We start from the raw sequence: 27,991 nt of genomic DNA, 5'->3' as shown, positions 1-27,991 counted from the left end.
TATTTTGTTAAGGGGTTAAATAAAATCATGTCTTTGTTTTTTATTTTTAAATTAAACGATATCTGTATTTTATATCTTTAAATGAAATTATGTCTTTATTTTGTATCTTTAAATGCAATTTTGTCTTTATTGTCACATTTTTAGTAACGTGGATTAGAGAGAGTGACACGGTTCCAGGATGTGACGTTGTTTCCTGCCGTTGGTATTTCCGGTGGATACCCCTCCCTCGCCAGCCTGACTGTACCGAGATAGTGAACCGGTTACAGGACCGAAAGTCGGAGACACTCTAACCGGCACAGAAGGGCGACAAAAAGCGACAGAAAAGCCCCGCTTTCGGTCCAGAGGGCTGCGTTTTTATACGCGGACATCGTTCATCCTGTTAGCCGCTTAGCCTGTCGCTTTGCGGGAGTTTAAAGGGTTTGAAGCGCCCTCGAGTCGCAGCCAGAGACCAGCTCCTCGGTTACAAGCAGCAAAAAAGAAAAACGCTTTATTACTCCTGGGAGTTTTTCACGAGGGTGTGTTGACTCGTCACCTGGGAGTAATTACGGAGCTCCGGCGAGCGAGAGAAGGTGGTGGAGTGGAGTGGAGCGGAGCGGAGCGGAGCATAGACACAGCTGTTAGTCAGCCTGTCTGTGTCGTTACCCGTCGAGTAGACGAGCTGCTGTGCTAACCGAATGAGGCTCGGGCCGAGCTGACCCGCAGCTCCGTCAGCCGCAGCAGTGAGAGAGAGAGAGAGACGGGCCAGAGCGGTCCGGGAAAGGACGGTTAGCCGTTAGCCGACCCGTCGGCAGCGTCTCCGGAGAGGAGAACCACCCGCCACCACCATCCCCCGAGAGCCGGTGCTCCAGCTGTAGGAAGCCGGCTGACTGGACTCCGGGCAGAGACCTCATGAATGGAAATCAGTACTACAGGTGAGCGTGGAGAGGTGCTCGAGTGGCTACCCTGTCTGTCAGCCTGTATGAGTGTCAGCTGGAGGGGACGGTGTTAACCAGTGCTGCTTTTACATACTTAGTTCAACAGTCAGCGCTCTGTAGACGTTTAAAATCGTTGAATAGCGGGTGTAGCTGCAGAGTAAACGAGATAAGACCACACGTTCTTGTAGTTTTCACTGTTTGGGTGCTTAAGCTGTTGGGCTAGTTGGTATTTTTTGGAGCTGCTCGTTTGTGTATTTGTGTGGCGGTTGGTGATGTCGGTTATATCGGTTATGAAGGTTGGAGGCGGTTTGGCAGCGCCGCGCGTGGAGGGTCCTGACGCGCTCGCGCTTTCCGCGTCATGGCGTTGCGGCTCGCCTGTCACGCACAGGTGGTGTGGCGATCAGGTGCTGCTGCTGAGCTACTTGTGTGTGTGTGTGTGTGTGTGTGTGTGTGTGTGTTTCGTGCTTTATGGGGACCCGTTGAAAGTATGGACAATTTAACGTTATGAGGACTTTGGCTGGCCTCCTTAGTTCTGTTCAGATCAAGTTTGTCACTATACATGTGGGCAAGTGTACAGTACAGGGTTGTCACAATTCGATTAAAAATGATTACTGAATTATAAAAAATGAAGTTTACATTCTCAACAAATCGGTTTATTGGTTTTGTGGTCCAAAACCACAAGTTGTACTATTCTTTGTATGCAATATGTACTATACTAAAGAATGTGCTACAAATGATGGCAAACTACTTTGACATATCATTTAGTGTGATCATGTTAGATTTTGGACACGGCAAGATTATTCACAGGTCATAGTGAGACTGTGTTTGTCAGGCTAAAGATTCTCAACAAGGGCGTGCGATTAACATTCAGACTGCATTAATGAGCATCACTGAAAGAGAGGAAACCCACAACAGCAGGATCTCTTATAGTGGTGGTACTCGAGCTGCTTAGAATGCGAAGATTTCTGCAGCAAACACTGCTGTGTGATAATATACTCAGATGTTCATGAAATGTTGGCTCAAAGCAGTGTTAAACACTCTCAAAATGGCAGTTCATTGGAATTTTAGTGAGAAACAGGCCTGAAGGATACACATTTTCTTTTTTTGCCACAAGAAATAGCATTTTATGTATATATGAAGTATTTCCAAAGGACATTTATCTTCTTCTGTAAAGTGTTGTGAAACCTTTGAAAGTGTATTGTTCAGATAAGACCACTTTATTGTTTAACTTTTACAGAAATCATCAAAATAGCTGATAGATTACTCTGATAGTTCTTCCTATAATGACTGCCTAGTGTAACAAAATGTGTTCAGGCATTTCTCATGTATGTAGTATCACAGTTGAATAAAAAAAGTTGGAGGTTATCTTTATAGTACAGAAGTGTATTCTTGCAGTGCAAAGTGCACAAAGTTATTCTCACAGTAGACAGTAGTAGCAGTGTAATACCTTTCAAATTTTAAATAAAATGTAGCTTTTATTTGAAAAGTAAACGAGCCCAAAGGTACTACTGCTGACTTCACTGCAGCTAGTAAAGTCAGTAGAAATAGCCTACCCCGCAGAGATAGGAATACAAACGCATGCGTGGCCACACAGGGGAGAGTGGGGGAGGCTTCTGAGTGCTCGTTGTCATGGCGACTGATTTGCCAGTTGCTGTGTCACTAAAGTACCAGCTATACAAATGGAATTTCTGCACTGATGACATTTCGCAGAAATGTTTTAAGTGGAAAAGATACAGAACAAAAGCTCTTTACTGATGAAACAGCAAAGTATTAATAATAGTTGGTCACAGATGATCAGATTAGTACTAGCCTGATTGTGAGCTTTAGCCTGCACGTGGTTTACAATACAGGGCTGTGCATTCCAAGGGTGCTAACAGTAGCTCCTGCAGTTGAACTATGATAAGGAAATGGAAAGAAAGATGTGGTTTTAAATAATGATGCTCATTAGTGGGCGTCTTTTATTTCACGGAATTAAAGACTTTTATCTTAGCATCTATTTCATCCTGCACCAAAACTTTCCTCAATCTGTCCTGAACATTTTTTTTGTTTTGCTCTATTGCTGATATTGAACCACTGGCACAATGTAAAATTATATTTTTTTAAATTTGTTCTTAGCACTAAGACACTGTAGATTGTAAAACTCTTCAGCCTGCTGTATTGCATTCAGGGACCTGGAGCTATTGTAAGCGTAGCCTTTCAGGAATTCCAGGCTAAGTTTAGAAAAAAAAGGATTTGTGTGTGTGTAGGCGTATGTAGTAGGAATGCATGATGGTATCGGAATCATTTAGGACTTCAATCTATTTTTTTATTGGAATCGCAATTTGAAATTGCACAATTTTCTAAACGCCAAAGCTGCAATTTTTATTCTAGTCTATATTGTTAACATTAGGGAAATGTTACATAACAACAGTGAGTTCGTGATTTGCCTGCCAAATGAGTTAGACCAGTCAGAAGCAATCCAGTACCTGAGTGCTGTGTACATGACAACATTACTACAACTAACTAGCACATTATGTTCAGTGTTAAAGCATAAAGCCCGAAAAAATCAGTGTGCTGGTCTTCTTGGCAAAAAAGCCAAATTTTATTTTTAAAAAATCACAATTTAAATTAGATATTATATCCGAATTGTTCAGCCCCAGAAATATTTAAGTATTGGCAAATAATTGCTTTACAAGAAATAAATTGGCATCAGATATTAAATGTTTAAATGTTAAGATTTGTCAGATATTTCAAACTGATATTTGATTTATTTATTGTACTTTGGACTAGCAGAATGTTTAGGTGACGCTGGGATACAACACTAAAAAGTTTGCATTTCATTAATTTGTGTATTTGTAGCCCTATAAGTAAAAATGATATTTCTCCATAATGTTAATATATATTTTAATATGTTTATTTATCTGTATCAGCATCAGCAAATACTGAACAATTCTGAAAGTACGTGAAAAATACTGAACGTTAGTATCAGTATGACAAACTGTTAAACTATGTGATTGGAGGTGTGCTGGGAGAGTGTGTGTGAATCAGTGACTTGTTCTTACAGGTAGACCAGTGACTATATATGGAAGCACCTGTTTTCCTCTTATTGCTTGTTAGTATAGTCTTGGTTGCCATGGAGAGAAGGCAGCCACATGGGTGCAGTCGGCATGGCAACGGCACACTGGGAACTCCAAGAATCATTTGGAACAGCAGAGTCCCCTTTGGGTGCCTTCCAGTATCAACCCTCACTCTGAAATCTCCTGTAAATCACTCTCACTACAATGTGTGATCGCACTCACCCCGTTACCCTTCTAGTCACTGCTCTCCACAACTGTGCTGGAAATGTCCTATAACTTGCATTTCTAACTAGCCTTTTGTACCAGAACTGCCTGAGCTACGCTCCTCAAACAGTGCTGCGTACTAGTTTTTAGTGTATTGATTAAGATGGAAATGGTAAGGTTGTATTTTCTGCACCACTCAATATATATTTTATTAGTGCTATGAATTATTTCGACAATTAATTGAGTAATCAGAGTTTAAGAAAGGCCAAACAATAAGTAAACAACCACACATAGCCTTTCAATGTAGAAAACTTAACTAGGAAAACACTACGGGCCAGATTCATAAAACTTGATGGTAACAGCGCTGCACCATTCAAAATAGGCAGCCTGTTAAATAAGAGCTATTGAAAAAGTCACCGTGGCGGTGATTAGCATACTGGTGACTTTTAATGCTGAGGTATTTTGATGTATTTTCAAAATCCACATTTAAAAGAAGTCATACATATTAAAGACCAGCGCTGGTGAAGCTCCAATTGGTTGCCGAAAAGAGTGAAAACAAAGAAAAACAAAATTCTCAGGAACAGAGATACAAATTGTAAGAGAAGAAGTGCTGGATAATAAAAGTAAATTGTTTGGTAAAGTTGCCTTTAACTTTTAATCAAGAAACAAAAATTTCTTCATCACAAAATGTTTTTACTATAGAAAATCAAATTTTTAAAATTATAATTGTTGGAATTATATTTTGAAATGTAAGATTTAATTTTTCAGTTAAATAATAAAAATAACTAATAATAAGTCAAGTCTTAATACAACTCATTATAATTGCAGTCACAATTTTACTAACCAAGTTTATTTGGTATTTTTATTACAATTAAAAATGAAATTGACATGCTGAAATTTTAATTGCTGTGGTAGACTGTATTTAGCTTTTATTTCCTGTTTTTCTTGATCTCAGGAATTTACATGTGAAAATTTAATTTTGACTAATAAATATTAGTCAGAATTGGATTTGCACATATAAAAAATGAATACAAAATACTGACTAGTAGAAATTCATTTTTCACTTGTATGACAATAATTTTCATGAAACACGACGTAGAAAGAGCAGCATGTTTTAAAGGGCAGTTCCAGTTAAATCTGCCAATCTGAAATCTGTCTCAAACAAATCTTACTTTCTCCTCCTGTTATTCTGCAACAGCGGTTAGAAGGTTTACTGTGCTGCTGAACATATCGCTGTCATGGACATTTTCAGTCGTACAAATAAAAACATGTTTGAAAATAGGTTCTATAGATAAGGAGGCTAAAGTTGGACTCATTTCACTTCTCTGACTTTTAGATCAGCTGTGCTGTCCGTCGCTTCCGATTGTGAAAATTTGTCCGAAGGTGCGAATCAGGGTTAAAATTTGTCTAAATATTATCTAGCGTACAACCAAATTTACTATTAGAGACAATTTAAAATGTACAGTATCTATACTTCTATCGCTGTATGTTTCATTAAAAAGAGATTCACCCTGTTGTCCTCTTTGTACTAAAATCTTTAAAAGTACTTTTTTAGATGTGGCGCTACAGGCTCTTTTTATTTTTTTTTTCATATCAGAAAAATCAAAAATCGTGACATTGTGTATTGCTAACATTTTTGAAGTATCTTGATCTGTTATTTCCACCACATCGCCCACCTCTAGTTGTCATTATGAGGTTTGCACTCCCCATTTACGTCAGTTGAATGAAAAAGGGAAAACAGATGGTGGAGAGTACAGTACAGGTTTATGCACAACTAAAAAAGGTAAACAAAAAAATTGTAACACTCCAATTTTATGTCAATTTTAATTGAAACCGATTAATCAATTACAGAAATCATTGTTAGTTGCAGCTCTTTATGGCTTTGTTGTCTCAATGCTTTTTAAAAGTAGTTTTGAGGTTTGTATGGTTATTCTGTTTCAGTAACTTTGTAATGCATGTCCAGTGTGGTTTGTAGCGTTCAGTACAGCACATGCAGAAGCTATTTGCTAACTAGGGGGTGAGATGAGTCAGGGTAAAAAGACTTAACTGTCTGATGTCATTGTATGCTAGTTTGATCACAGATCTTTGGTTGCTCAGTCTTTGAGCAGACTTTGATGGAATATTTTTTTTTTTTTTACTTTTGTGTGCGTCTGGGGAAGTGTGACTGTGTGGTGTGGGTTGCGTGTGTCTGCATTGTCTTTGATGTCAGGTTTGCAGTAGCGTTTCCACTAAGTAGGCACTGGAGGAAATTGGTGAGGTTGAGTATCTCACTTCGCAACACGTGCTGTGTAACATCTTAATCTCCAGTTTTTTAGTGTCAAGATTCATTCGACGGTTGACTCTTGCCCCCGCCTGAGCAAATATGCCTTTTTTTTCCCCTCAATAAATTCTGTCTCTAATGTACAATCAGCTGGATTACTCAAAAGCTTTTCTAGTATGAAACAAGCATCTTTAGACAATGACTTCATCCACATTGCGAGTAAAGCTATGTATGAGAAAACTTGAGTGTTCCAGAAAAACCACATGCTGTTCTGACTCTGAACTAAAAGAAGTCAGCATCAGCAATTAGGTATATGGCCAGTCAGCATCTGGGCATTTCTAAATCATTCCAGTTGTGTTTAGACTAAAAGTAATAAATTGTGATGTTAACTTTAACATGTTAAAGTGATAAATTATCAATTTTTTTTTGTGTGTGCCATTAATCTTTTTTTTTTTTTTTCTAGTTCCCCCCTAATCATCAGTATTTTCTAGTACATTGTAACTTGCTAGGATTCAGGCCATGATTGTAGTCATACATACATACATCATCTAAATCACTTATCCCCCTGGGTCATGGTGGGGTGCTGGAGCCTATCCCAGCTGTCACTGGGCGGAAGGCAGGATACACCTTGGACAGGTCGCCAGTCCATCGCAGGGCAGACAGACAGACATACACATTCACACACACACTCACACCTAGGGGCAATTTAGCATGTCCAATTGGCCTGACTGCATGTTTTTGGACTGTGGGAGGAAACCCACGCAGACACGGGGAGAACATGCAAACTCCACACAGAAATGACCCTGGTCACCCGGCCGGGAATCGAACCCAGGCCATTCTCGCTGTGAGGTGACAGCGCTACCCACTGCGCCACCCTGATAGTAGCCATCTCATTTAAATTCAAATTACGTCAAGCTTTAAGTATCATTTACACGGAAAACACAACACAGATATTTACAGTAATATCAGTAACATTGATACTAGTGAATGCCTTCCACAGAGTATGCTGGACAGTGTGTGCAGAGTATTGTGGACAGAGTATTGAGAGCTTCCACTTAGAGATGGAAAAATTGATTGGCTGTGTATCAATATCGATACATAGATCAATACAATTTTCAGCTGAAATATGCAATCGGCCGATATTTCTATAACTTACATGATCCTGCGAGTTGATGCCTTTTTCCCGCCTTTTTCCGCCTCAAAAAATGATATACACTTCTAAAGTGCTCCCCTGATCATTCATTTTCACCGGTAATGCTGTCACCATGCCAACGCTTATCAGCCAAGCGTGCCAAAAGATGATTGGGGATCAGCCCCAAAAACACTGTTCGGTCCATCTTTACTTTTACTACGACTGTAACAAGAATCCACAATCTGTGTGAATGAGAGCAAAAGGGAGAGGCTACAATCACAGAGAAGTTGAAACCATTGACTGTATATATGATATTTGATATACGTACATATATACACGCTCATTGGTTGGAACATGCAGACAGTGGTGCTCTCACTGGATGTTGATCATAAAATTTAGAAACAGTGGAACTCGCATGATAAAAGTGCAGGTTCATATGCTTGTGCCCAGCATTTCACGCATGAATGTACCGTTATTGAATAATTTAAAGTAATAAATAGGCCTACATTCTGATAAAGCTTATTTTGTCCACTCATATAACTATGTATATAAGAAACACAAAATAATGTGATACATCGTGATTCATTGTTTTGGTCGTTTGACAGGTGTAGTAGTTAAGCGACACAACTTTTTTGACTTCTTTTCATGAACCAAACATAGAATTATACACTTATTCTTGATTGTGGAGATTTCATCATCAATATGCTGTAAGTGTAGCATTTTCATAGCTATACTTGAGGAATCGAACATTCTTCTTGATGTCAGTGAGCTGTCTTGTTTGGAACAAGTTGCTCACTTCACTCTGTACTTACCATGTAACTGTCCATTATGAAAAAAGAACATTTGTGCTCAAATGTATTAGAGCTTGCTGCTTAAATGTTACTATTGACATACACATTCATTCATGTTTGTAGTAATTCAAATGAATCCATGTAGGCCATATTGTATAAAATGTACATATCAAGTGTGCTATATCTTCCTTTGTCTGTTTTGGCTAATTCCACTTACAATAATAATAATAATGATGTGTGCAGGAGCCGTTGGGGCTGCGCCCCTGTTCTCCGTGCCACGGAGGCCTGGCTATGGCACCATGGGGAAGCCCATCAAGCTGCTGGCCAACTGCTTCCAGGTGGACATCCCCAAGATGGATGTCTACCTGTACGAGGTGAACATCAAGCCTGAAAGATGCCCTCGCCGTGTCAACAGGTGCGTAATACACATACAATTAATTATTTATGATGACCTTACTGATGGTACAGATTTTAGATCACCACTCTTCCTCTGGAAAGCTTTATGAATACAAGCGAAGGAGACATATTCTACTGGCTTTTGACAAAGAAATCATTGTACACATGCTCTCACTTCTCTAATTCTATGTATCTCTAACAGTGAGATTTGAGAAGTGCTTTTGTTGAAATTGTTTGACCTAAGTGACTCATTTACATAAGTAACTCTGAATCACTTAAGTCTAGAAAGTGACTCCCTTTCTTGTAAGGGTCATGTCCAAACACCAGACTCAGTTCTCGTCTGTCCAACTTATCCATTAGTAAATCTGTGTTGTTCCCTTCGGCAAACCCTAGGGAAGTGGTGGACTCCATGGTGCAGCATTTTAAGGTGACCATCTTCGGGGACAGAAGGCCAGTCTATGATGGCAAGAGGAGCCTGTACACAGCACATCCCCTGCCAGTGGCTACAGCAGGGGTAAGACATAGACACCCACACAGCAGGGCTATATACTGACTTTTTAGTTGGTTAGGGCTGTCATGATCATGAACATTTGGCTGACAGTTAATTATCATATAAATAATTGCATTTAATGATTTAATTATCTTTTCTTGTTAATTATATGCAACAATTACATTGGTGCTAGCACACAAAGTAGTAATCAAAAGCAAAGAGTGCAGTTGAAAACTTGCACATTATAAAAAATGAAGGGAAATGTTTTAGCCACTATGGGTTTTCACATTGGATGAAGAGGAGGCTTGAATAACAAACACTGACCTGTCAGACCATTTAGAATAGGCCTAAAGAATAAAAGTTTTCATATTGAAATCATAATTCAAAAGAATGCACATTTCAAATGCAAGAGCTGCAGTTTCAATTATAGCCTATATGAATGATCAAGTTTTAAGTGGGGAAAGGTCAACCTAGTAACAGAACTTCCTATAGATTTATTGGGCCAATCAGAAGCAACCAGGCACTCACATAATGTGCATTTTCTCATCTGTGAAGAAAGGGTTGTTTTCCAGGCATTGATTTTATATAGTAAAACAAGAAGACTCTTTAGCCGACTCCAGGGCGCGGTGGGGATCTGACTGGGCAAAACAGGTGCAGGGTCAGGGATGTCGTTGTGCTGCTCTGTATAGCTCAAAAATGGCTGCAGTGGGCCACAGTATTGTCAGGCCGTATATGTTCAAACCAGAGTCAGATAAAGAACACAGAGAAACTGGCGTGGAGGCCCAAACACAGATCAGGATGCAGCAGGATGTTTTCAAATGCTAAGGATTTATGTTCAAATTCACACACATTCACAGTCATACAACCAGAAAATTACCATTAACCCTCTTATATAGATCCGTCAGAGACATTGAAGCAACGTGTGCTTATCTTAGACATCTTCTACATATCAGTTTTGTATCGCTAGTCTAATTGAGGTCAGAAAATTCAGTGCTCGCAGTTGAAACATCACCTATGTTACTCAGTAATTGCATTGTTTTTCAAGAGCTTAACCAAGAACTGACAATCCTTAAATGCAAGAAGTATGCAAACATTCATCCTGGTGGGCACATCATGTTACCAGTTAAACTGCAATACAGAAACTAACCAGGCGTTTGCTTGCCTATACAAGCTAGGGCTTGAAATGACCCACTGACATTATGAAGGCTGGGTTGGTGGGTGTGGTTATTCTACTGGAGGGAGAAGCACTACTTTGTTCTGATGTAGACATGCAAAGAAAATCCCAACAGCTTAGTAAATCACATGCCTTTTTTTGAAAGGAAAATATGCCAAAATTATATGGACATAACATTTCTCAGATGGAATAAACAATAACAAGTAATGGGCAAGGAAAATTCAACTTTCTTTATTTAGTCTCCTTTAAGTCAATGCTTAAGGGAGACATTTAAAGCTGTAAATGGAAAAACGTGTAGTTGTCAAAAGCTGAAGTACTGAAACCTAAACTTGAAAACTAAGTTTACATTCATGGACTCTCCATTTAAGCGCTTCCCTGAAGAGATTTTATGCAGTTCACTTTAGGCATTGGTCCTAACACTGGTCCTAGAGTACCTCCTTCCCTGCACATTTTAGTTTTTTCCAACCTCCCAACACATCTGATCCAACTAAGGAGTTAATTAATAATCCCTTTCTGAGTTAAACGGGGTGTTTTAGAGCAGAAAAACACAAAAATGTGCAGGGCAGAGGGTACTCCAGGACCAGAGCTGTGAACCTGTGACTTGAGGTGAAGGGAAAAATTAAGGCCAGAATTCACTTAAGATATTTTAGCAAGTGACCACTGTGCCTTAAATTATAGAAAAGAATTGCTATTTAAAACACAGTTGCAATATTGGTCAGGAAAATTGAAAAATTCCCCAAATTGTTCAGCTCTACTTTAAAACACATATCCAGAGCAAAGTTAGATGGTGAGGGGTATTTGGGGCACGCAGCCACACTGCTTTAGACTAATTCACGTCTTTGGTAACATGCTCAAAAATCATTCAGTGCTACAGTAGTTGGAAGTCATTAACTTGTCAGGTCGACCCTTCCACAAAAACCCTGAGTCATGCTGCTGTCTTGTTTATGCAGGTAGATCTAGATGTGACTTTGCCTGGCGAGGGTGGTAAGGACCGGCCCTTTAAAGTCTCCATCAAGTTTGTGTCACTAGTCAGCTGGCATATGTTGCACGAAGTACTAACAGGACGGAGCATGCCTGAGCCTCTAGACCTGGACAAGCCAATCAGCACTAACCCTGTCCATGCTGTAGATGTGGTCCTACGCCACCTGCCATCCATGAGGTAAGCTCCATGACTGTTGAGGTCATTGTGAACATTGTGAAACTCTGACTCCTCAGACCGTTGGAATTATTGGTCCAGATTGGAAATGAAAAGATGTTGTCTCTTTTTTCAGGTACACCCCAGTGGGGCGGTCTTTCTTCTCCTCTCCTGAAGGTTATGATCACCCACTGGGTGGGGGCAGGGAGGTGTGGTTTGGGTTCCACCAGTCAGTGCGACCAGCTATGTGGAAAATGATGCTGAATATAGATGGTTAGTGCTGCATTACTGAATTGAAGGTTGATTGATCTGTTTATAAATGTGTTAAAATAGTAATTGTTGAAATGACTGCAAAGCTTTGTCCAGTAATGTGCACAGAATGTGTAGAGAAGAAAACTGGCATTGTGTTAAGATTCTGTTTCATTGTTAGATTTGAGAATGTTCCATGTTGAATTTGATCTCTTTCCCTGTTCCTGTTTCTTCTGGCTGTAGTGTCTGCTACGGCCTTCTACAAAGCCCAGCCGGTGATCCAGTTCATGTGTGAGGTTCTCGACATCCACAACATCGATGAGCAGCCCCGTCCCCTTACAGACTCCCACAGAGTAAAATTCACCAAAGAAATCAAAGGTACAGCTCTCCTGCAAGTACAAAAGAAAATCTAGAATAGCAGTCCTTTTATCGAACTATTGGATGTTGCACTGTTTCATGTGTGGGATCATCAGACTAAGGCTTCTAGGGTAGGCCTATTGATGACGCTCAGTTTTGAATCCAAAATATGCTATCTGCTGTCCGTGATCAAAACTTAAAATGTGCTGTTTAGCTTGATCAAATGCCCTGCTTTTACACTTCCTTCATACACAAATGTGCAAAAGCTAGTCAACAACTGGATAATAGAAATCTAAAAATAAAAAGCCTATAAAAAGCAATGTCTGCCAGTGATTCCACTCAGTCAGTTATTCTTTTCCGTTCCTCTATGGTTCCTTATATTTATGCAGCTGACTGATTCTGCAAATGAAGGATCAGGTTGAGAAACTGGTGCATCATGTCAGAAAAACATGGAACAGAAAAGATGATGTCAGTGGTGGAGGTTTAGGTTGCACAGATTAGTAAGTTGTAATTTGGAATATCTGATCCTTTCCTCAGGTCTGAAGGTGGAGGTGACCCACTGTGGCACCATGAGGCGGAAGTATAGAGTGTGTAACGTCACTCGCCGGCCTGCCAGCCATCAAACGTGAGTCAATAAGTGGCATCGAGTCTTCTTTACTTGCAGCTAAAGCTAAAATTACCATTTTGGACATTTTGAGGTTTTAAGCTAAAGTGACACCAGGAGCATGGATCTTTTTATAGCTTCAGAGAATTTCCATGTGCCTCACTTGTTGATTTCTTCCATCTATAGCGCTATCTTGTAGTTAAAGGTAGGTGAGATGTCTCAGACTCAAAGCTTTTGGAACTGCTTTTCTTTTTTTTACTGTATTGATTTATTAGTTATAGCTTCTGTTATTTCTTGAGCTTCATTGATTTAATATGACTATCAATCAGACAGAAGGGTTCCAAAATGAAGCTGAATCTGAAGATATTTGCTGAGATTGTCACTATTTAGACGTTTCTGTCCCTTCATTGTAGAACATCTTGTCACATCTACAGTGTTTTCACTCAGGTTTCCTCTGCAACTGGAGAATGGACAGACCGTTGAGAGAACAGTGGCACAGTACTTCCGAGAGAAATACAACCTGCAGCTCAAATATCCCCATCTGCCCTGCCTCCAGGTGGGCCAGGAGCAAAAGCACACCTATCTGCCCCTGGAGGTGAGTCACTTGCACTTTACTGTTAATGTTTAATAGTGAAGGTAGCTTACTTTGTGTTCTAGTGGAACACAACTCTTAAGTGGTTGTCTCAAAGTGATTGTTGTCATGAGATGTTCATAGATGTTTATTTAGTTGGAACATTTATTATCAAGCTCACTGTGTTGATCCTAGTGAGAAGCATCACAAGGCACAGAAATCCCTGGAAAATCACCCCTGCAGAGCCATCTTTTAGTTTAATTCTGTTTCTGTGGAAGTACAGGCAAGTTAATACATGCAGCCTCTTTATGAACAGAAGTGTCGGTTACTTAGATAGTCTCCACAGTTCCAACTGCTATGAATTTTTTTTCAGTTACAGTTGTTCTAAAAAAGTTTTAGGCACCTGAGAAAATGACATTTGAAAAGCTTTATCTGCATATCTACTCTGCTTACAAGTTTTTATTAGCTCCAAGCTATTCAGTGCTGTTTTACGTTAAATCAAGTATACTGGCAATGAAATGCAACAAAAACAATGGCTAGGAACGTCCAGGAAAAATCTGGAAACAAACTCACAAAATATCAACTGGTGTTGTTTTTTTTGTTTGTTTGTTTGGTTGTTTTTGTTTGTTTGTTTTTTTAACAGGAATTTTTGTATATGTGTCATCTGTGTGGCAGTGTGAACAGCAAAAACACATCGAATCTGACATCTTCAATTCCGATTTGTGGTACTGAAATCCGATCCGTATCCGATATGTGGCAGTGCGACTCAGTCTGAACAGTCAGATCGGAATTCATGCGACATTTACGTCAATCCAACTCGACATTTGTCATCATTTCGCGCTGCTGAGACTCATAAACATTTAGACCGATATTTCTGTACCAAAAAATTAGAAGAGACATATCCAAACCCCTCCGTCTTCGAAGAGATTTTGAAAGAAATTGCTGAATGCGGCCGTAGGACAGCGTGGCTGCAGTATCAAAGAACAGTTAAAAGTCTGAAAGCAAAGTTTAAAGAATCGGAGGACATGAACCAAAGAAGCGGCCACACTGTTTTTACGGAGAGCTCAAGTGCAATCTGGTCGCTCATGAAATTCCAATCCACTTTTGGAACATCATGATCGCTCCTGTGATGCTGGTGAAGGTGAAACTGAAAGCTCTGGGAGCGACTGGCTTTCGTTCATAGTCATGATTGTTTACCTCTAGATGAGCCACGTGATGCAACATTAAGCATTGTTCTTTTGCGCATGCGGGTTGGTTTAGGAGCTGATCTGTTCAGACTAATGTCGCATGTAGGTCACATTTAAAAGATATTGTGAACAGCCAAACAACAAAATCTTATTTTGTGAGAAAATCAGATTTGGGCCACTTTTACCTTCTGTGTAAACATAGCCTAAGATGTTTGCTCAGTTCTCTACTTCTGTGTCAGGGTAAAAGGCTGGGTGATATAATATGAGATTGTTCTAATGATAAATCATGCCACGATAGGCTTTTCTGAGTATATAGTGGGTATGTGATCCTGGTTGAATCCCGATGATGCCTGCAGTTCAGGAGAGCCTAATCAATCCGGTTTGATTGGCAATTGTTAAATAAAAAATAATAATAGTATTATGCATTTTCCTTTCAAACTCTACAAAAATGTAATATTGTAATACATATTGTGTATTGTGGGAGTGTCTAACTATAATACATAATATACTGAGATAATTGATGCGCTAGCTTACTGTACAGCAATTACTAAGTAATTACTGCTACAAATATAACATAGTTACTATACAATGTTTATGCAGTACTACAGCTTAATTTGTTTAGATTTTTGTAACTCACCCCCACATTTGCAAAGTATGTTTCTGTTTCTTCCATGCTCATGTTTGCTCTTCTATTTGTATTCTGTCTCTCCCCATTTATCTGTGGTAACTATGTATAACTGTTTTTCAACTCGCTCGTCTTCTTACAGGTGTGTAATATTGTAGCTGGGCAACGGTGCATAAAGAAACTGACAGACAACCAGACCTCCACCATGATCAAAGCTACAGCTCGTTCAGCGCCAGACAGGCAAGAGGAGATCAGCAGACTGGTGAGCATCACATTACCCCTTAGTGGCCTGGAGAAGTAAAAGTGTCCTAAAGCAGTGGTCATTATCCCACCTCCTGGAGATCTACATTCCTGCAGAGCTTAGTTCCAACATGTTCCCCTCCCCCCTTCATTAACACTAATACATTTGATATAGCCATCAGGGACTATTGAAGAAGTTAATTAGGCAGAGCAGGTGTGGCAGTTGTGGTTGGAACTAGACACCATAGAACAGTAGATCTCCAGGACTGGGGTTGGTGATCACTAAGGCTGGATACTGTCAGCAATTTCACGAAATGATGCATATTACAAGAATCACGATACGACAGTGACAAACACACCAGACATTTTACCTTAAACTTTTTGTTGAAAACTAAAGTAAAAATGAGTAAGTAAGTAAGATTGAGAACATTTTTTAAACGTTTTTAAAAGAGTATGTATGTCTAATGAAAGTTAGTAATGGATGCTCACTTCTTTCATGCTCATATCAGCAGATGATAAACTTATTAAATAAACTTCAGAAAACTCTCCAGAACATGCAATGCGCAAAAGGGACCAGAGTGCAATGCCTTCTTCTTCTTCTTCTTCTTCTAGAGCAGAATGTTATAAAAATAACAATAATTAAAGTCTCAAACTTGAATGCACATGTAAAAGTAGCCTACATTCATAAATGTCGATACAGGAATCACTTTTATATGTGATATATTACTATAACAGTCGTGACCCCAACTCTGCCCCAGCTTGAAGCCTTGGCTTGAAGCCCCAGCTTGAAATTAACCTTGAAAGTTCAAGAACAATGTGAAGAAATATATTCTAAGCTAATATCTTTTACTTCTGCTTTGTCTCTCTCCCTTCCCCCCCTCCCTGCCGGTCTTAGGTGCGCAGTGCAAACTACGAGGCCGACCCGTTCGTGCAGGAATTCCAGTTCCGTGTGCGGGACGAGATGGCGGAGGTGACGGGCCGCGTCCTGCCCGCCCCCATGCTGCAGTACGGCGGCAGGGTGAGCTCTGAACACTTTCTGGTACCTTCTCTCCTTTCAATCACGACACTTACGTGTGTGTTTGTTTCTTGGTGTGTTGTGCTACTAGATGTAGTTCGGTAGGTTTTGGGGTGTGATGTTGGGTTTCAGTGAATGGGTTTTTTTTTTCCCATTGTTTGTGTGCATATCTGTCTGATTTGTGTGGTAGTGGACTGTGTTTTACTGCACTCCAGTCATTGCATGGATTTGTTCAATTTCATCAGCAGCGCTTGATTTAATTTAATGAAGGATTGATTAGCAGGTATTGGATGGTAACTGACTGTAAATACTGGACTAACTCAAGAAGAGCTTTGGAAATGGTTACACTAATATACCAACAGACATTCAATTACAGTGTATTGTTTATTTGTGTATTTATTTGTATTTATTTTAATGTTAGTGTTGTTTCGAACAAATAAATCTTAATGCTCAGAAGAATCCCTTTACAAATAATTTTCTCTAATGCTGTTGCACAGCACTGTATATGAAATAAGTTGTGTTCTTGAATACTGATTATCACTTTTACTAATTAGTGTACTTTTACCATTGAATGTTTATTTAACCTGAACAAAAGCAATATCCTATTGGTTGGCATTTATTATAAACGTGCATTCTATTCATTTCTCAGCTGTTGAGGTGCATACACCTGAAAAACTGCTTGGCAATGGCTGTCGTTGAACTTCCAGTTTAATTATAATTTGTGTATTGAGCAAATGTACCTTAGGTGCTATAACTCAACTTCCTCATTATGCATACCATCCCCATAACTCATACGGTATGTTGTGTAATATACCTGCATTACAAAATGGCTCATATGCAAATTTTCTGAAAGCTTAAACATCCGAATGAACCTGCAGGCAGAGGGTGTGTCCATGTCAGTGAGAGTACTCTCAGTAGATGACCCCAGGTTTGTGTATGTGTGTCTGTAGAATCGTACAGTAGCCACCCCAAGCCATGGAGTATGGGACATGAGAGGAAAGCAGTTCCATACTGGTGTAGAAATCAAAATGTGGGCCATCGCCTGCTTCGCCACCCAGAGACAGTGCCGAGAGGAGATCCTCAAGTATGTCATGTCTTTTCCTTTCTTCTTAAGGAGCTCGACCTATTATGTATTTTTAAGCAATAATGTTTTATGTCCAACATATGAAAACAGATTCTTATCCTTTAAGACTATTTGCAGTTGATCTTAATAGCAGGGCTGTTTAACCATACTTCTGATTATCCACCTTTCTACAAAGTTCAGCTCCAACTCTAAATTAACATACCTCCCTCTATAATTTACATGTTCCTGGCTTTACAGATTAGATCTGATTAGATAGATATGATTAGATAAATCAGATGTGTTAGAGTTGGGCTGGAGCTACACTCTGCAAGGTGAGTTGAACATGGGAGGGTTGGGCGCTCTTGCTGTGTAATATTCAGCTGTTTAGTTGTGCAGTTCTTGAGGGAATTATGTTCCCAAAATGTTGTACCCAGTTTGAATTTCCACAATTTGAACTTGTAAAAATCAGATTTAGATAATCATCAGATACAATGAGCATTAGGAAATGCTTGTAATTATTGGTAATTATCAAATGATACAATAAAAATTGTGTGAGGATTTTTATCCATATTAGCAAGCGCTCTTTGTAATTTGACTCCCTGTTGTTCTGTGCAGGAGCTTCACAGACCAGCTGCGAAAGATCTCGAAAGACGCAGGCATGCCCATCCAGGGCCAGCCATGCTTCTGCAAGTACGCTCAGGGAGCAGACAGCGTGGAGCCCATGTTTAGACACCTGAAGAACACCTACGCTGGACTGCAACTCATCATCGTCATCCTGCCTGGGAAAACTCCTGTCTACGGTAGAGATCTGCAACAAACACACCGTCAGCACATAAAGGCACACATTCCCCTTTTTAGTCTAAGGCCCTTTTTGTGAAATGTAAGTGCCACTGCGCTTTCCCTTGTTCTCCGCCTGGCAAGGACCATGTTTTACCAGACCTCTGTTCATTTTGCTAGCTATCGCTGACCTGCACACAGAGATGTAGCCCTGTTCTTTGACATTACAGAAAACTTGTTTACTGGGTGAATTTTAAAGAATTACCATGTTTTTTCCAGCACCCTCTTGCACTCGGTGCTGATAAAAGTGTCCATGCCAACCATGCCGACTGATATAAATGGAGGAGAAATTAAACAATGGGAAAACAGAAACGACGAGTGTAAATAGATACAATCTGGACACAAAACACGCTTTTGCAACCTGTAGACTGGCTCAGAGACCCTTCACACAATCGTGTAGAATCTATTGTAATGACTGTGTTTAAATAACGTGGATTATAAATGGATGTACAAAAAAGGGAAGGATTGTGTTAAAACACCATTAAACCATCATTCATATGCAGCTGTATTTAAATCTGTGTGTGCAGCGGAGGTGAAGCGTGTTGGAGACACTCTTCTAGGAATGGCCACTCAGTGTGTGCAGGTGAAGAATGTGGTGAAGACTTCTCCACAGACTCTCTCCAACCTCTGCCTCAAGATCAACGTTAAACTAGGCGGCATCAACAACATCCTTGTCCCACATCAACGGTACAGCCTGTTAGCACATATTGTTGGCCTGTAGATGTTTACAGTGCGAAAGGCCAAACAGCAGGACTCATTGTTCTTGCTGCCTTTTCTCTTTCTTTTTTCAGTCCTTCGGTGTTCCAGCAGCCAGTTATCTTCCTCGGTGCTGATGTCACTCACCCGCCAGCAGGAGACGGCAAGAAACCCTCAATTGCTGCAGTGAGAAATTATTTCTCTGTCTTTCTCTCTCTCTCGTCAGGTTTCCATCCAGCTGTCAAATTAAATTCAAGTTAATAACTGACAGTTGCAAAAAATATGCAAATTCGGCTGTGTTTCCGTCAGTTCTGCGTTTACATCAGTTCTATACATTACAAATACAAATCTGTTTTGTTTAATTTTATGGCTTTATTTTACATCATTAGCAAGACAAAATGCATTGACCTAATAAAATGACTAGCTTTTCTCTGTGACGTTCTCTCTCTCGCTCTCTCTCGGTCACTGGTTGTGTCTTTTATGTTTCTTTGACTTTGTTGCCTTCTCTCCCCTTCGTCATCATCTTTCTGGCATGGTTACTTACGCACGCCGTAATGCTGACAGTCCTTTTCTCAACGACTATTTAAAAGATAAATTTATGCAGATGAATGCAGATGTGATTAACAGGTTTATACATTTCTCTTTCTGTTCCCCTGTGTGTTCGTGTTCTCCACATAGGTGGTGGGGAGTATGGATGCCCACCCAAGCCGGTACTGTGCCACAGTGCGGGTCCAGAGGCCCAGGCAGGAGATCATCCAGGACTTGGCCTCTATGGTTAGAGAGCTGCTCATCCAGTTCTACAAATCCACCCGCTACAAACCCACCCGACTCATCTTCTACAGGGATGGCGTGTCTGAGGGACAATTCCGCCAGGTTAGAGCTGCTACCTTTAGTTACTATAAATTTGGAAAACAGTGCTGTATAGCTTCCTCATTCCAAACGTCCAGTATACTGGACATTTTCCCAGGTATTCTAACTCTATAGATACAGGTGTGTCACCACACTCACTTTTATGTGTTTCTACAGGACTCAGTCTTTGTATTCGTTGATCATTTAATAGATTTTTTTCTTTTCTCCTGCTTTACAAAACACAATCATTCAAGATTGTTTGTTTGTTAGTTTGTTTTTATGTTTATTTGTTTATAGATCTGTTTATTTGTTTTGTTTTACTTTTATGTTTTATCTTATGTACTTAGGAGTGATAGATTATGTTCTGTGAGTTTGGGGATAATATTGTTTTTTAGTGATTTGAATGAACTTCGCTGTCCAGTAGAGCAGAGACAAAAATTTTCTGGACTGAGGAGGTTAAATCACTGGTGACTTTATTTTATGTTTAATTTTTTTGTTGTATTACTTTGTATTTTTTATTTTTTTTTACTCATTTATTAAGTTTAGGGAATGACTATATAAAAAATATATAGTATAAAGTTAAAGGGTCTGACACTGAATGACATCTAAAACTGGTTACCTGATATAATGCTTACTGAAACAAAGGTACTAAGCTGTAGCTGGGGCGGTACCTCTCACACCATTGGTAGTTAGGGCACTTAATTGTATTACATTCCACTGCGCTTTTTTATGTTGACTCCATACACCCTTGACTCCAGGCTTTTTTATTATATTTTTCTGTATTACCACTTACACGTACATACATACATACATACATACATATTACAATATGAACTTCCCTCTAAAAAAGTCACTGTAGTGTACCTTTAAAACATTTACCGTACACAAATGGACCTCAGGACCATTCATTGTTTTTTAGGGTACATTTACATTGTTTATTCCTTGATAAATAAAAATGTAGCTCTACAGTAATCTTTATTTAACAGTGTAGCAACTTTCATTCTGTATAGCTATGTTTCTGCACAAATGTTTAAGAAAAACATATTTTAAATATAAAACACCTCTAGGTGCTGTACTATGAGCTGCTGGCTATTCGTGAGGCCTGTATCAGTCTTGAGAGAGAGTATCAACCTGGCATCACCTACATCGTTGTCCAGAAACGCCACCACACACGGCTTTTCTGTGCTGACCGTAATGAGAGGGTAAGAAAGAGTTTTGTCTTGGACCAACTCTAACATCTTGTTAACACTCTTACAATAGAGCTTATTATTTTCTCTTTCTTTATTTCTTTCTTTCTTTCTGCCTTGCTTTCTTAGGTTGGGCGAAGTGGTAACATTCCTGCTGGTACCACTGTGGACACAGATATCACCCATCCATACGAGTTTGACTTTTACCTCTGCAGTCATGCTGGAATACAGGTAAACACACAGAGTCCACATCAACTCTTAAACTTTTTATCTGCCTTAGTTTAGTAGATCCTTACCTCTCTGCCTGTTGAGATATCATATCCCAGTTGTGTGTAGCTGGTAGATGTTGCAGTTTAGATATACTTATTATATAACATGTAGGCTTAATGATTTAAGCCAAACAATAATTAAATTTTATATATCTCTTATCTTTTAACATTTAAATACCTTTGATTTGTAGAATGCTTACAAAGCTACACAAGAGTTCATAAAACACACAATAAAAACATAATGAAATTGTTACACAATGAAATTGTTACTTAAAATTATTACTTAATTTTAAGGCTAATATTACGATAACAAATAGCTAACTTTCCATAACCCTAGTTTTACCTCTCTCCTAATCGCCTGTCTCTGACCTGTCACAGGGCACAAGCCGGCCTTCGCACTACCATGTGCTATGGGACGACAACGGCTTCACAGCTGACGAGTTTCAGCTGCTAACCTACCAGCTGTGCCACACTTATGTGCGCTGCACCCGCTCCGTGTCCATCCCGGCACCAGCCTATTACGCCCACCTGGTTGCCTTCCGAGCCCGCTACCACCTGGTGGACAAGGAGCATGACAGGTGAGCGAGCTTGTGACTGGCATTGTTAGGCAGTAAGCCTAACATTGTATTATTCTTGAAATGGCCATCCTGGCATTATGATCTCCGTTTAAAATAAATAAATAAAAAACCCACATTCTCATTAGGTCTGAGCGATATTGGGCAATAAGGCACGCTGCAATATTGTATGTAAATTTTGTGATAATTGTTGTGATATAAAAAAAAAAAAAAACAGTCAAATTATAATGTAGATGTACTGAAGCTAATTGTCACTCTATGGTAATGGAAACCATGTGTTTAGAGGCAGTATTAAGGCAGCAGTTTATAATTCTAGTTAGCTTTGTGTGATATGGACAAAAATACTGTATTGCAATTATATTGCTACGTACTTAAAATGCAGTATACCTTCCAATATTTGACACATTAGTGAATCCTTGATGTGTTGTGGTTAGGAATTGGCCTGCATTATTTTTGACCAAAAATTTATAGTCATGTCAATATGTTGATTCATCCGAACACCCAAACAAGATGTTGTGCAACCCATGCTGTGCTCAGCCTGGGCAGTATTCACATGCTGAGATCACTGTGTAGATTTCTTATCCATCTCTTGGCTATGTGAAGTTACTGATGAAATATCCCAGGTAGCAAAGTAACATAAGATGGAATTAATGTAATATCATGGTATTTGTATTACTGCTACCAATTCTAGTGGAGGTCTGGTACTGTTTTACCAAAAAAAGTAGGGTTCTCTAAAGTAATAGTTGTAAAACAGTCCTGTGGCAGAACTTCCAGAAGGTCAGTAGACGTTTAGTCAAAGCTTTCCGTTTTGTTGAGGGTTCTTTTTCATTTTGAACATGACTTGAGGTGCTAATTCTATTTTTCCCTTTTCTTCCTTCCACATTTTTATCTCTCTCAGTGCGGAGGGAAGTCATGTATCTGGGCAGAGTAATGGTCGGGATCCCCAGGCTCTGGCCAAGGCTGTGCAGATTCACCACGACACCCTGAGGACCATGTACTTCGCCTAACTCCACCTCCTCCTCGCTAACACTCACCTGTCAGTCACTTGGCATCATGCACTGGAGCTGGAGAATGCTCCTCCCAGTCGCACCGGCAACCAACCACAGGCTGCCCTGCTGCTAAAACGAACCAAACGTAACTAAAACCAATGGGAGGGGTGGGATTAACACTGTTATGCAATGGAATAGAAAAAAAAAACAAAACAAACAGCCAGTCTTTTCTAAGAACTCACTCCTTCTTTTTCTGCTTCTCGCCATGTTGATCTGTGAGTCCTAAGAAAGAAGTTTGGCAGTTATACTGTTATTTATTAGCGTTGAGTTTGTCTGTGTGTGTCTGTCTGTGTGTAAGCTTCATGGAGTCCTTTAAGTGAATTGATTGCGCGAGAATGAAAGTTATCATGAAGGTCAAGCAGTTTCACTGCAGTGAGCTGAAGATTAGGTCACCACTAGAGGTCAGTATGGCACCGCGAAACCGATCGGTCACTGTACGAGGTGGTAGATGTAGTGTTTTGCTTGATTCTGATCATAATGCCAGTGGTTTAAATGCAGGGGAAGATGGTGGGTCATCACCAGTGGACATTATGTTCCACTGTAAACAAACAGTACATCTTTTGCTTGGTCCATGTTTATTAAATATAGTTTTTAAGAATCCATTTAAAGCTCTTAGTGTGAGACACTTGATGTGTCATGACACCCTTTTTCTTCTGTTTTTTATGCTTGTGTGTTTGTGCGTCTTAAACAAGGTTCAGAGGTGACTCTGCCCTTTTGGCCTACTTACATTATCTGTTGTAAAACAGACATTTAATGTCTGTGTTCATGCACTGCTTGGAAAACATTGTAGCTTTACATTCATTTATGATTACCTTATTATGTTTTTTTGTGTTGGGGAGGGGGTGTATTTTTTCCCCCCTCCTCTTCTGTGCAAGCAGTGAGTGACACATTAGCTAAGAACCGTGCTTTCACTGAAAGTACAACATCCATTAAATTCAACCCAAGGTTGGTGAAAGATTTCTGTTCGGAGGAGTGGGTGTGCAAGCATGTCTGCGTGCTCTTTAAAGGAATAGTTCAGTGGAAAATCAAATTCTCACAATTTTCCACTTAGCCCAGATGTAACCAGTAAACATGTTTAGAGTCCAAATTTTGCTTCTTTACTTCAAAAACTGGATGTGCAAAGCTAAAATTGCTAGCAAGCACTAGAACTCAGTGGTCACCCAAATCTCCGTAAATCCCCAAAACTTCTCTTAAGCCTCTCAAACCTCACCAAGATCTTTATTAAAGTTGTGCAGACTTACTTACTTACTGTGAACTATAAAAGTTAACAACATTTCTGATTGCTGCAGGCAGCCTTTTTAGACAACAGAGTAGAGTTGGGCAGCTTAACATTAGTAAGGTACGCTGCGGTAATGAAAAATAGTGCAGGTATTTCAGATTTATGACATGGTAAATTTCTGTTCCGCATTTGAATGGCTAAATAAACACGTTCAAAGAAGTAATATTTTTATGTGAACTCGGTGATAGAAAGAATGGAAAAAGGAAAATAGCCAAACATGATCGCAGCTTAGCGATGGCTAAGAGCTACACACATCACAGAACATGTTCGATTTCGGCCTTCACCCTAACAGAAGTCACGCGACTCTCAGATATCCTGGGTGTCATTTTAGCAGCAGTTAGCTGGAAACAAGCCTGTTGTACGTGGTACTTTTGGCTTGCTAATTAAGCTGTTGTTAGCTTAGCCAAAATGTTACAGAACACCTCAGAACAGGTTCGATTTTGGCTTTCTGTCACTCCAGTCGCTCTCTAAACTTGTGTCAGCAGAGCACCAGGTAGTCAGAATCAAACCTGTACTGTGGTGTGTGGTGCTCTTTGTATCTGTAGCCTACAGATTACACACTCAATTAGTTGATCCAGCTTCAGATCCCAACACCACAGAACAGCTTTAATTTTGCTGTACCGCCTCTTTAGTGCCAGCTGCTCGACTTCACACCCTCACATTTTTATAGTCATCATGTGAGCAGTTTTACTGCTTTAGTTAGCCAGAATCAAACATGCTAATCCTGTTTAACATTGATCAGTTGTTTAAGCAAGATGATTTGACATTTATTCATTGAAGAATTCATTGAATTGGGTTCAAAATCATGCTCTATTTTCACTTATTTGGAGACCATGTGAACAAACGGCTATTATTGATTATTTTCAGTTTTGAAATAACGCAAGTCAAGACGGGAAAAAAAAATACTGTAAATGCTTTTGTCACTTACGAACTATTCCTTTAAATGTAGCCGCTGGCATGTAGTTGTGGCCTCCAGAAGGTACTGAAATATGTTGACACAACTTCATGGGAGGTCATTGAATGTTTTGATATCTTGCATACTCACTTTACAAGAAAACGTTGATATTTTAACCATTTACATCTTAATCCTTTTCTATCCTTTTGTGAACATATTGCTTTTATCAAAAAACTATCAGTAGTTCATCTGTAAATCATCCGTAAATAACCTATCAGTAATGGATTCTTTTTCATTCTTTTACTGTTGACTTTGACTAACACTGAAAGACTTTCAGTGCAATAAGCCAACCGTTGACGGCTCTGGTATATTGTCATTGTCCGATAAATACCACAACTTGTGAATGAGATTTCATCATAAACACTGTTTGCTGGCTAATGTGGCATTTGACAAAGGATTTTGAATGTTAGAGTAGGTGGATTTGTTCAAAAAGTGGGAAAGAACAGTGGTAGGCATGCAGATTTCAGAGTGCTATATTACCGTGTCCATGTTGGAGATGGGATTTCTTTATTTGGATAGGTCTTTTGGGTTCAAGTGAGTTGTGTATTTTGAGACAAAGTGCCTGGAGACACCTTCTAAGCAGATCCAGGAGAGGTTTCAGTATCCGTGCCATTGAACCTTGTGCTGCAGTTTGTTGAAAAGCAGTGTTTTAGAAGTGGCACCGAATTGACTTCAAAACATGTGAACAATGGAACTAGTGTAGAGTTTGACCAAGTGAAGTTGATCCTTCGAGCGTCTTTGGTAAGACTGCTCTGCACCCGTGAGAATTTGCCTTCACATTTTAGAACTGACTTTAGAATCAAAGGGCATTTTCTTCCTCTCTTTCTTTCCATCTTTTCTCTGGCTCTCCTTCTTTCTCTTACCTTGACAGTGGGCAAAAGCATGTACTGCCATACTGAAAAGTAGTAAGTGCACTAATCTTTTCCAAATATACATTTGCTTAAAATGCCCCTTTGATCTACTTCTTGATCTACGAGTCCTTCTTGGGATAGTTGGGCCAAAAATGCTAACAGTGCTAATCAAAGCTAGCAGCCGCCAATTAGCATTATGCAAATTATATCATGCCATTGGGTGGACACTAGCTCTTGGGTCGTGTTTTTGGTCGGACTCTTAAGTACGATTCCACCGATTTACTCTTCAGGAAGCATGTAGGCCTTTTGGTCCTGGAGGACAGTGTAAACAAGAAGGTGTGAGGAAAACTGACATTTCCTTTACTTTATGTTCAACATGCTGATTATTGCTGAGCTTTGGAAGCCACAACTGACTTTCTGAAGGTTTTGTTATCAAGTTCTTGGATCAAACCAATGTGCCTCGGTAGATGGAGATAGCCCTGAGAGTTCCCTCTGGACGGTGCTCCCAGTTACAGGTCGAGGGCTGTTGTGGTATTTGTTAACTGTGTGACCTCCACTTGCCCCTTTGGTGCGGCGCTATACTTGCCCACTGTTTCCTCTCTCTTCTCAAAGCCACGAACCAGGGTTTTTCTTCAGTAAGATCAATAACTTAAGCGAGGACAGTCGAGTTAGTCTGTGAAATACCCCCTCACTGTAGCTGCTAATCCAAATGATACCACAAAGAGATCTGTGTGTGTATAGAGAGAGAGAGCGCGAGAGAGAGTGCGAGAGAGAGCGCGAGCGAGCGTCTGCGTGAGGAATGATGACGATATTACTGCACTTAACTGTTTTAACCTGTTGTACGGTCTCAGCTCGGGCTGAACACCTAAGGTGCTAAGAGGTGCGGTGCTGTAATTTTTGGGAATTGGAACATGTAGACCACCATTCCCTCAACGTTCCACAGCTAACCGTGAACCCTCGCCATGTTTTTGTTGTTTTGCTTTTTTCTTTTGTTTAGTGTTTTGGAGGAGGAGGTGCTGTTCAGAAGTTAAACGGAGTGTTTCGAAAAGCGGAGCTTAAGCTTTAAAGAGATGTTTGGTGCAGTTTGGGTTATTGTGTAATGACAGCTGTAACAAGTTAGCTCGTCCAATGTTGCAAATGAATGATTATTCAGTTTCAAAGGGCCAGATGTTCAAAACCCTTTAAGCTCAATTCCTGAGCGAAGTATGAGTGCGAAAACATATTTTTTCAGTCCTCTGAATCAAATTAGCTCCGCATGTTCAGAGCTTTTGAACAGCTGGTCTCTTATGCACATTGATAAGTGAACAATCTGTGCAGTTACACGAAAGTTTGAGGGCTCTTTCACATTACACTTGTTCTCGCCACACATTTCACTCCACAGTGTTCTAGAATAAGACATTTGATACAGTGCTTTAAATTCTCATTTGTTCCACCAGTCTGTTCAACTAGTCCCTGTTGAAAACTGTGCAGTGTAAAAGGGCCCTGTCTGAATAAGGGGGAAAAAGTTGGTCTGTAAAGCAGCTCTGCAGTCTACACATTTGGCTGCTTTTGGATGGCTTTGGTGCGCAGCACTGTGAAAACACCCAAAGTCTCCATACATTTGAAGCCTAACTGTTACTTCTTTGGCACTACCAGCATTTAATTGTACTTGAAATAGTTGAGATGGATCAGTAGGGCATGCACCCATGCATGTATGACCATTAGAGTCCTGTTTTTGTTCCTTATATATTACAGCATTCTGTAGTAAATTCTATCTACTCATGTTGCCACGGAAACGGTTGCTAGAGCCCGGTAGGCGGGGGGTGGAGCTGTTATTATTGTGAGGGTGGAGCATAAACTGTGACGTAACACACTCCTCCCCCTCCCCCCCACCTTTTGCTAAAAGCTGGACTATGGATGCCTTGGCTCAAAGCATTTTTAATTAAGAGCAGAAGTATATTTGTATATTTAAAGAATGGATCTGTATAATGCACACCACTTA

At 39.9% G+C, this 27,991-nt stretch overlaps 1 protein-coding gene across 2 annotated transcripts; it reads left to right on the top strand.

Annotated features, from left to right (window-relative positions):
• Positions 1-226: 226 nt before the first annotated feature.
• Positions 227-23,073, top strand: ago3b (argonaute RISC catalytic component 3b). 2 transcript variants are annotated; one of them, XM_036567335.1, is made up of 19 exons: positions 227-911; positions 8,601-8,772; positions 9,147-9,267; positions 11,368-11,576; positions 11,689-11,825; positions 12,045-12,179; positions 12,696-12,783; positions 13,210-13,357; positions 15,288-15,407; positions 16,281-16,403; positions 17,351-17,484; positions 18,079-18,263; positions 18,828-18,987; positions 19,092-19,182; positions 19,675-19,869; positions 20,913-21,047; positions 21,162-21,263; positions 21,680-21,879; positions 22,775-23,073. In XM_036567335.1, exons 1-19 carry the CDS (start codon positions 893-895, stop codon positions 22,881-22,883), a joined length of 2,583 nt encoding a protein of 860 aa, XP_036423228.1. In that variant the 5' UTR covers positions 227-892; the 3' UTR covers positions 22,884-23,073. The 2 variants fall into 2 exon arrangements, with proteins under 2 accessions (XP_036423228.1, XP_036423227.1); XM_036567334.1 differs by having other exon boundaries at positions 16,281-16,424.
• The last annotated feature ends 4,918 nt before the right edge of the window (positions 23,074-27,991 follow it).

The sequence above is a fragment of the Colossoma macropomum genome, unplaced genomic scaffold (assembly GCF_904425465.1).
Source record: "Colossoma macropomum unplaced genomic scaffold, Colossoma_macropomum, whole genome shotgun sequence".
Lineage (NCBI taxonomy): Eukaryota > Metazoa > Chordata > Actinopteri > Characiformes > Serrasalmidae > Colossoma > Colossoma macropomum.
The sequence above is the reverse complement of the archived record's forward strand: the minus strand, read 5'-3'. Positions and strand labels throughout refer to the sequence as shown.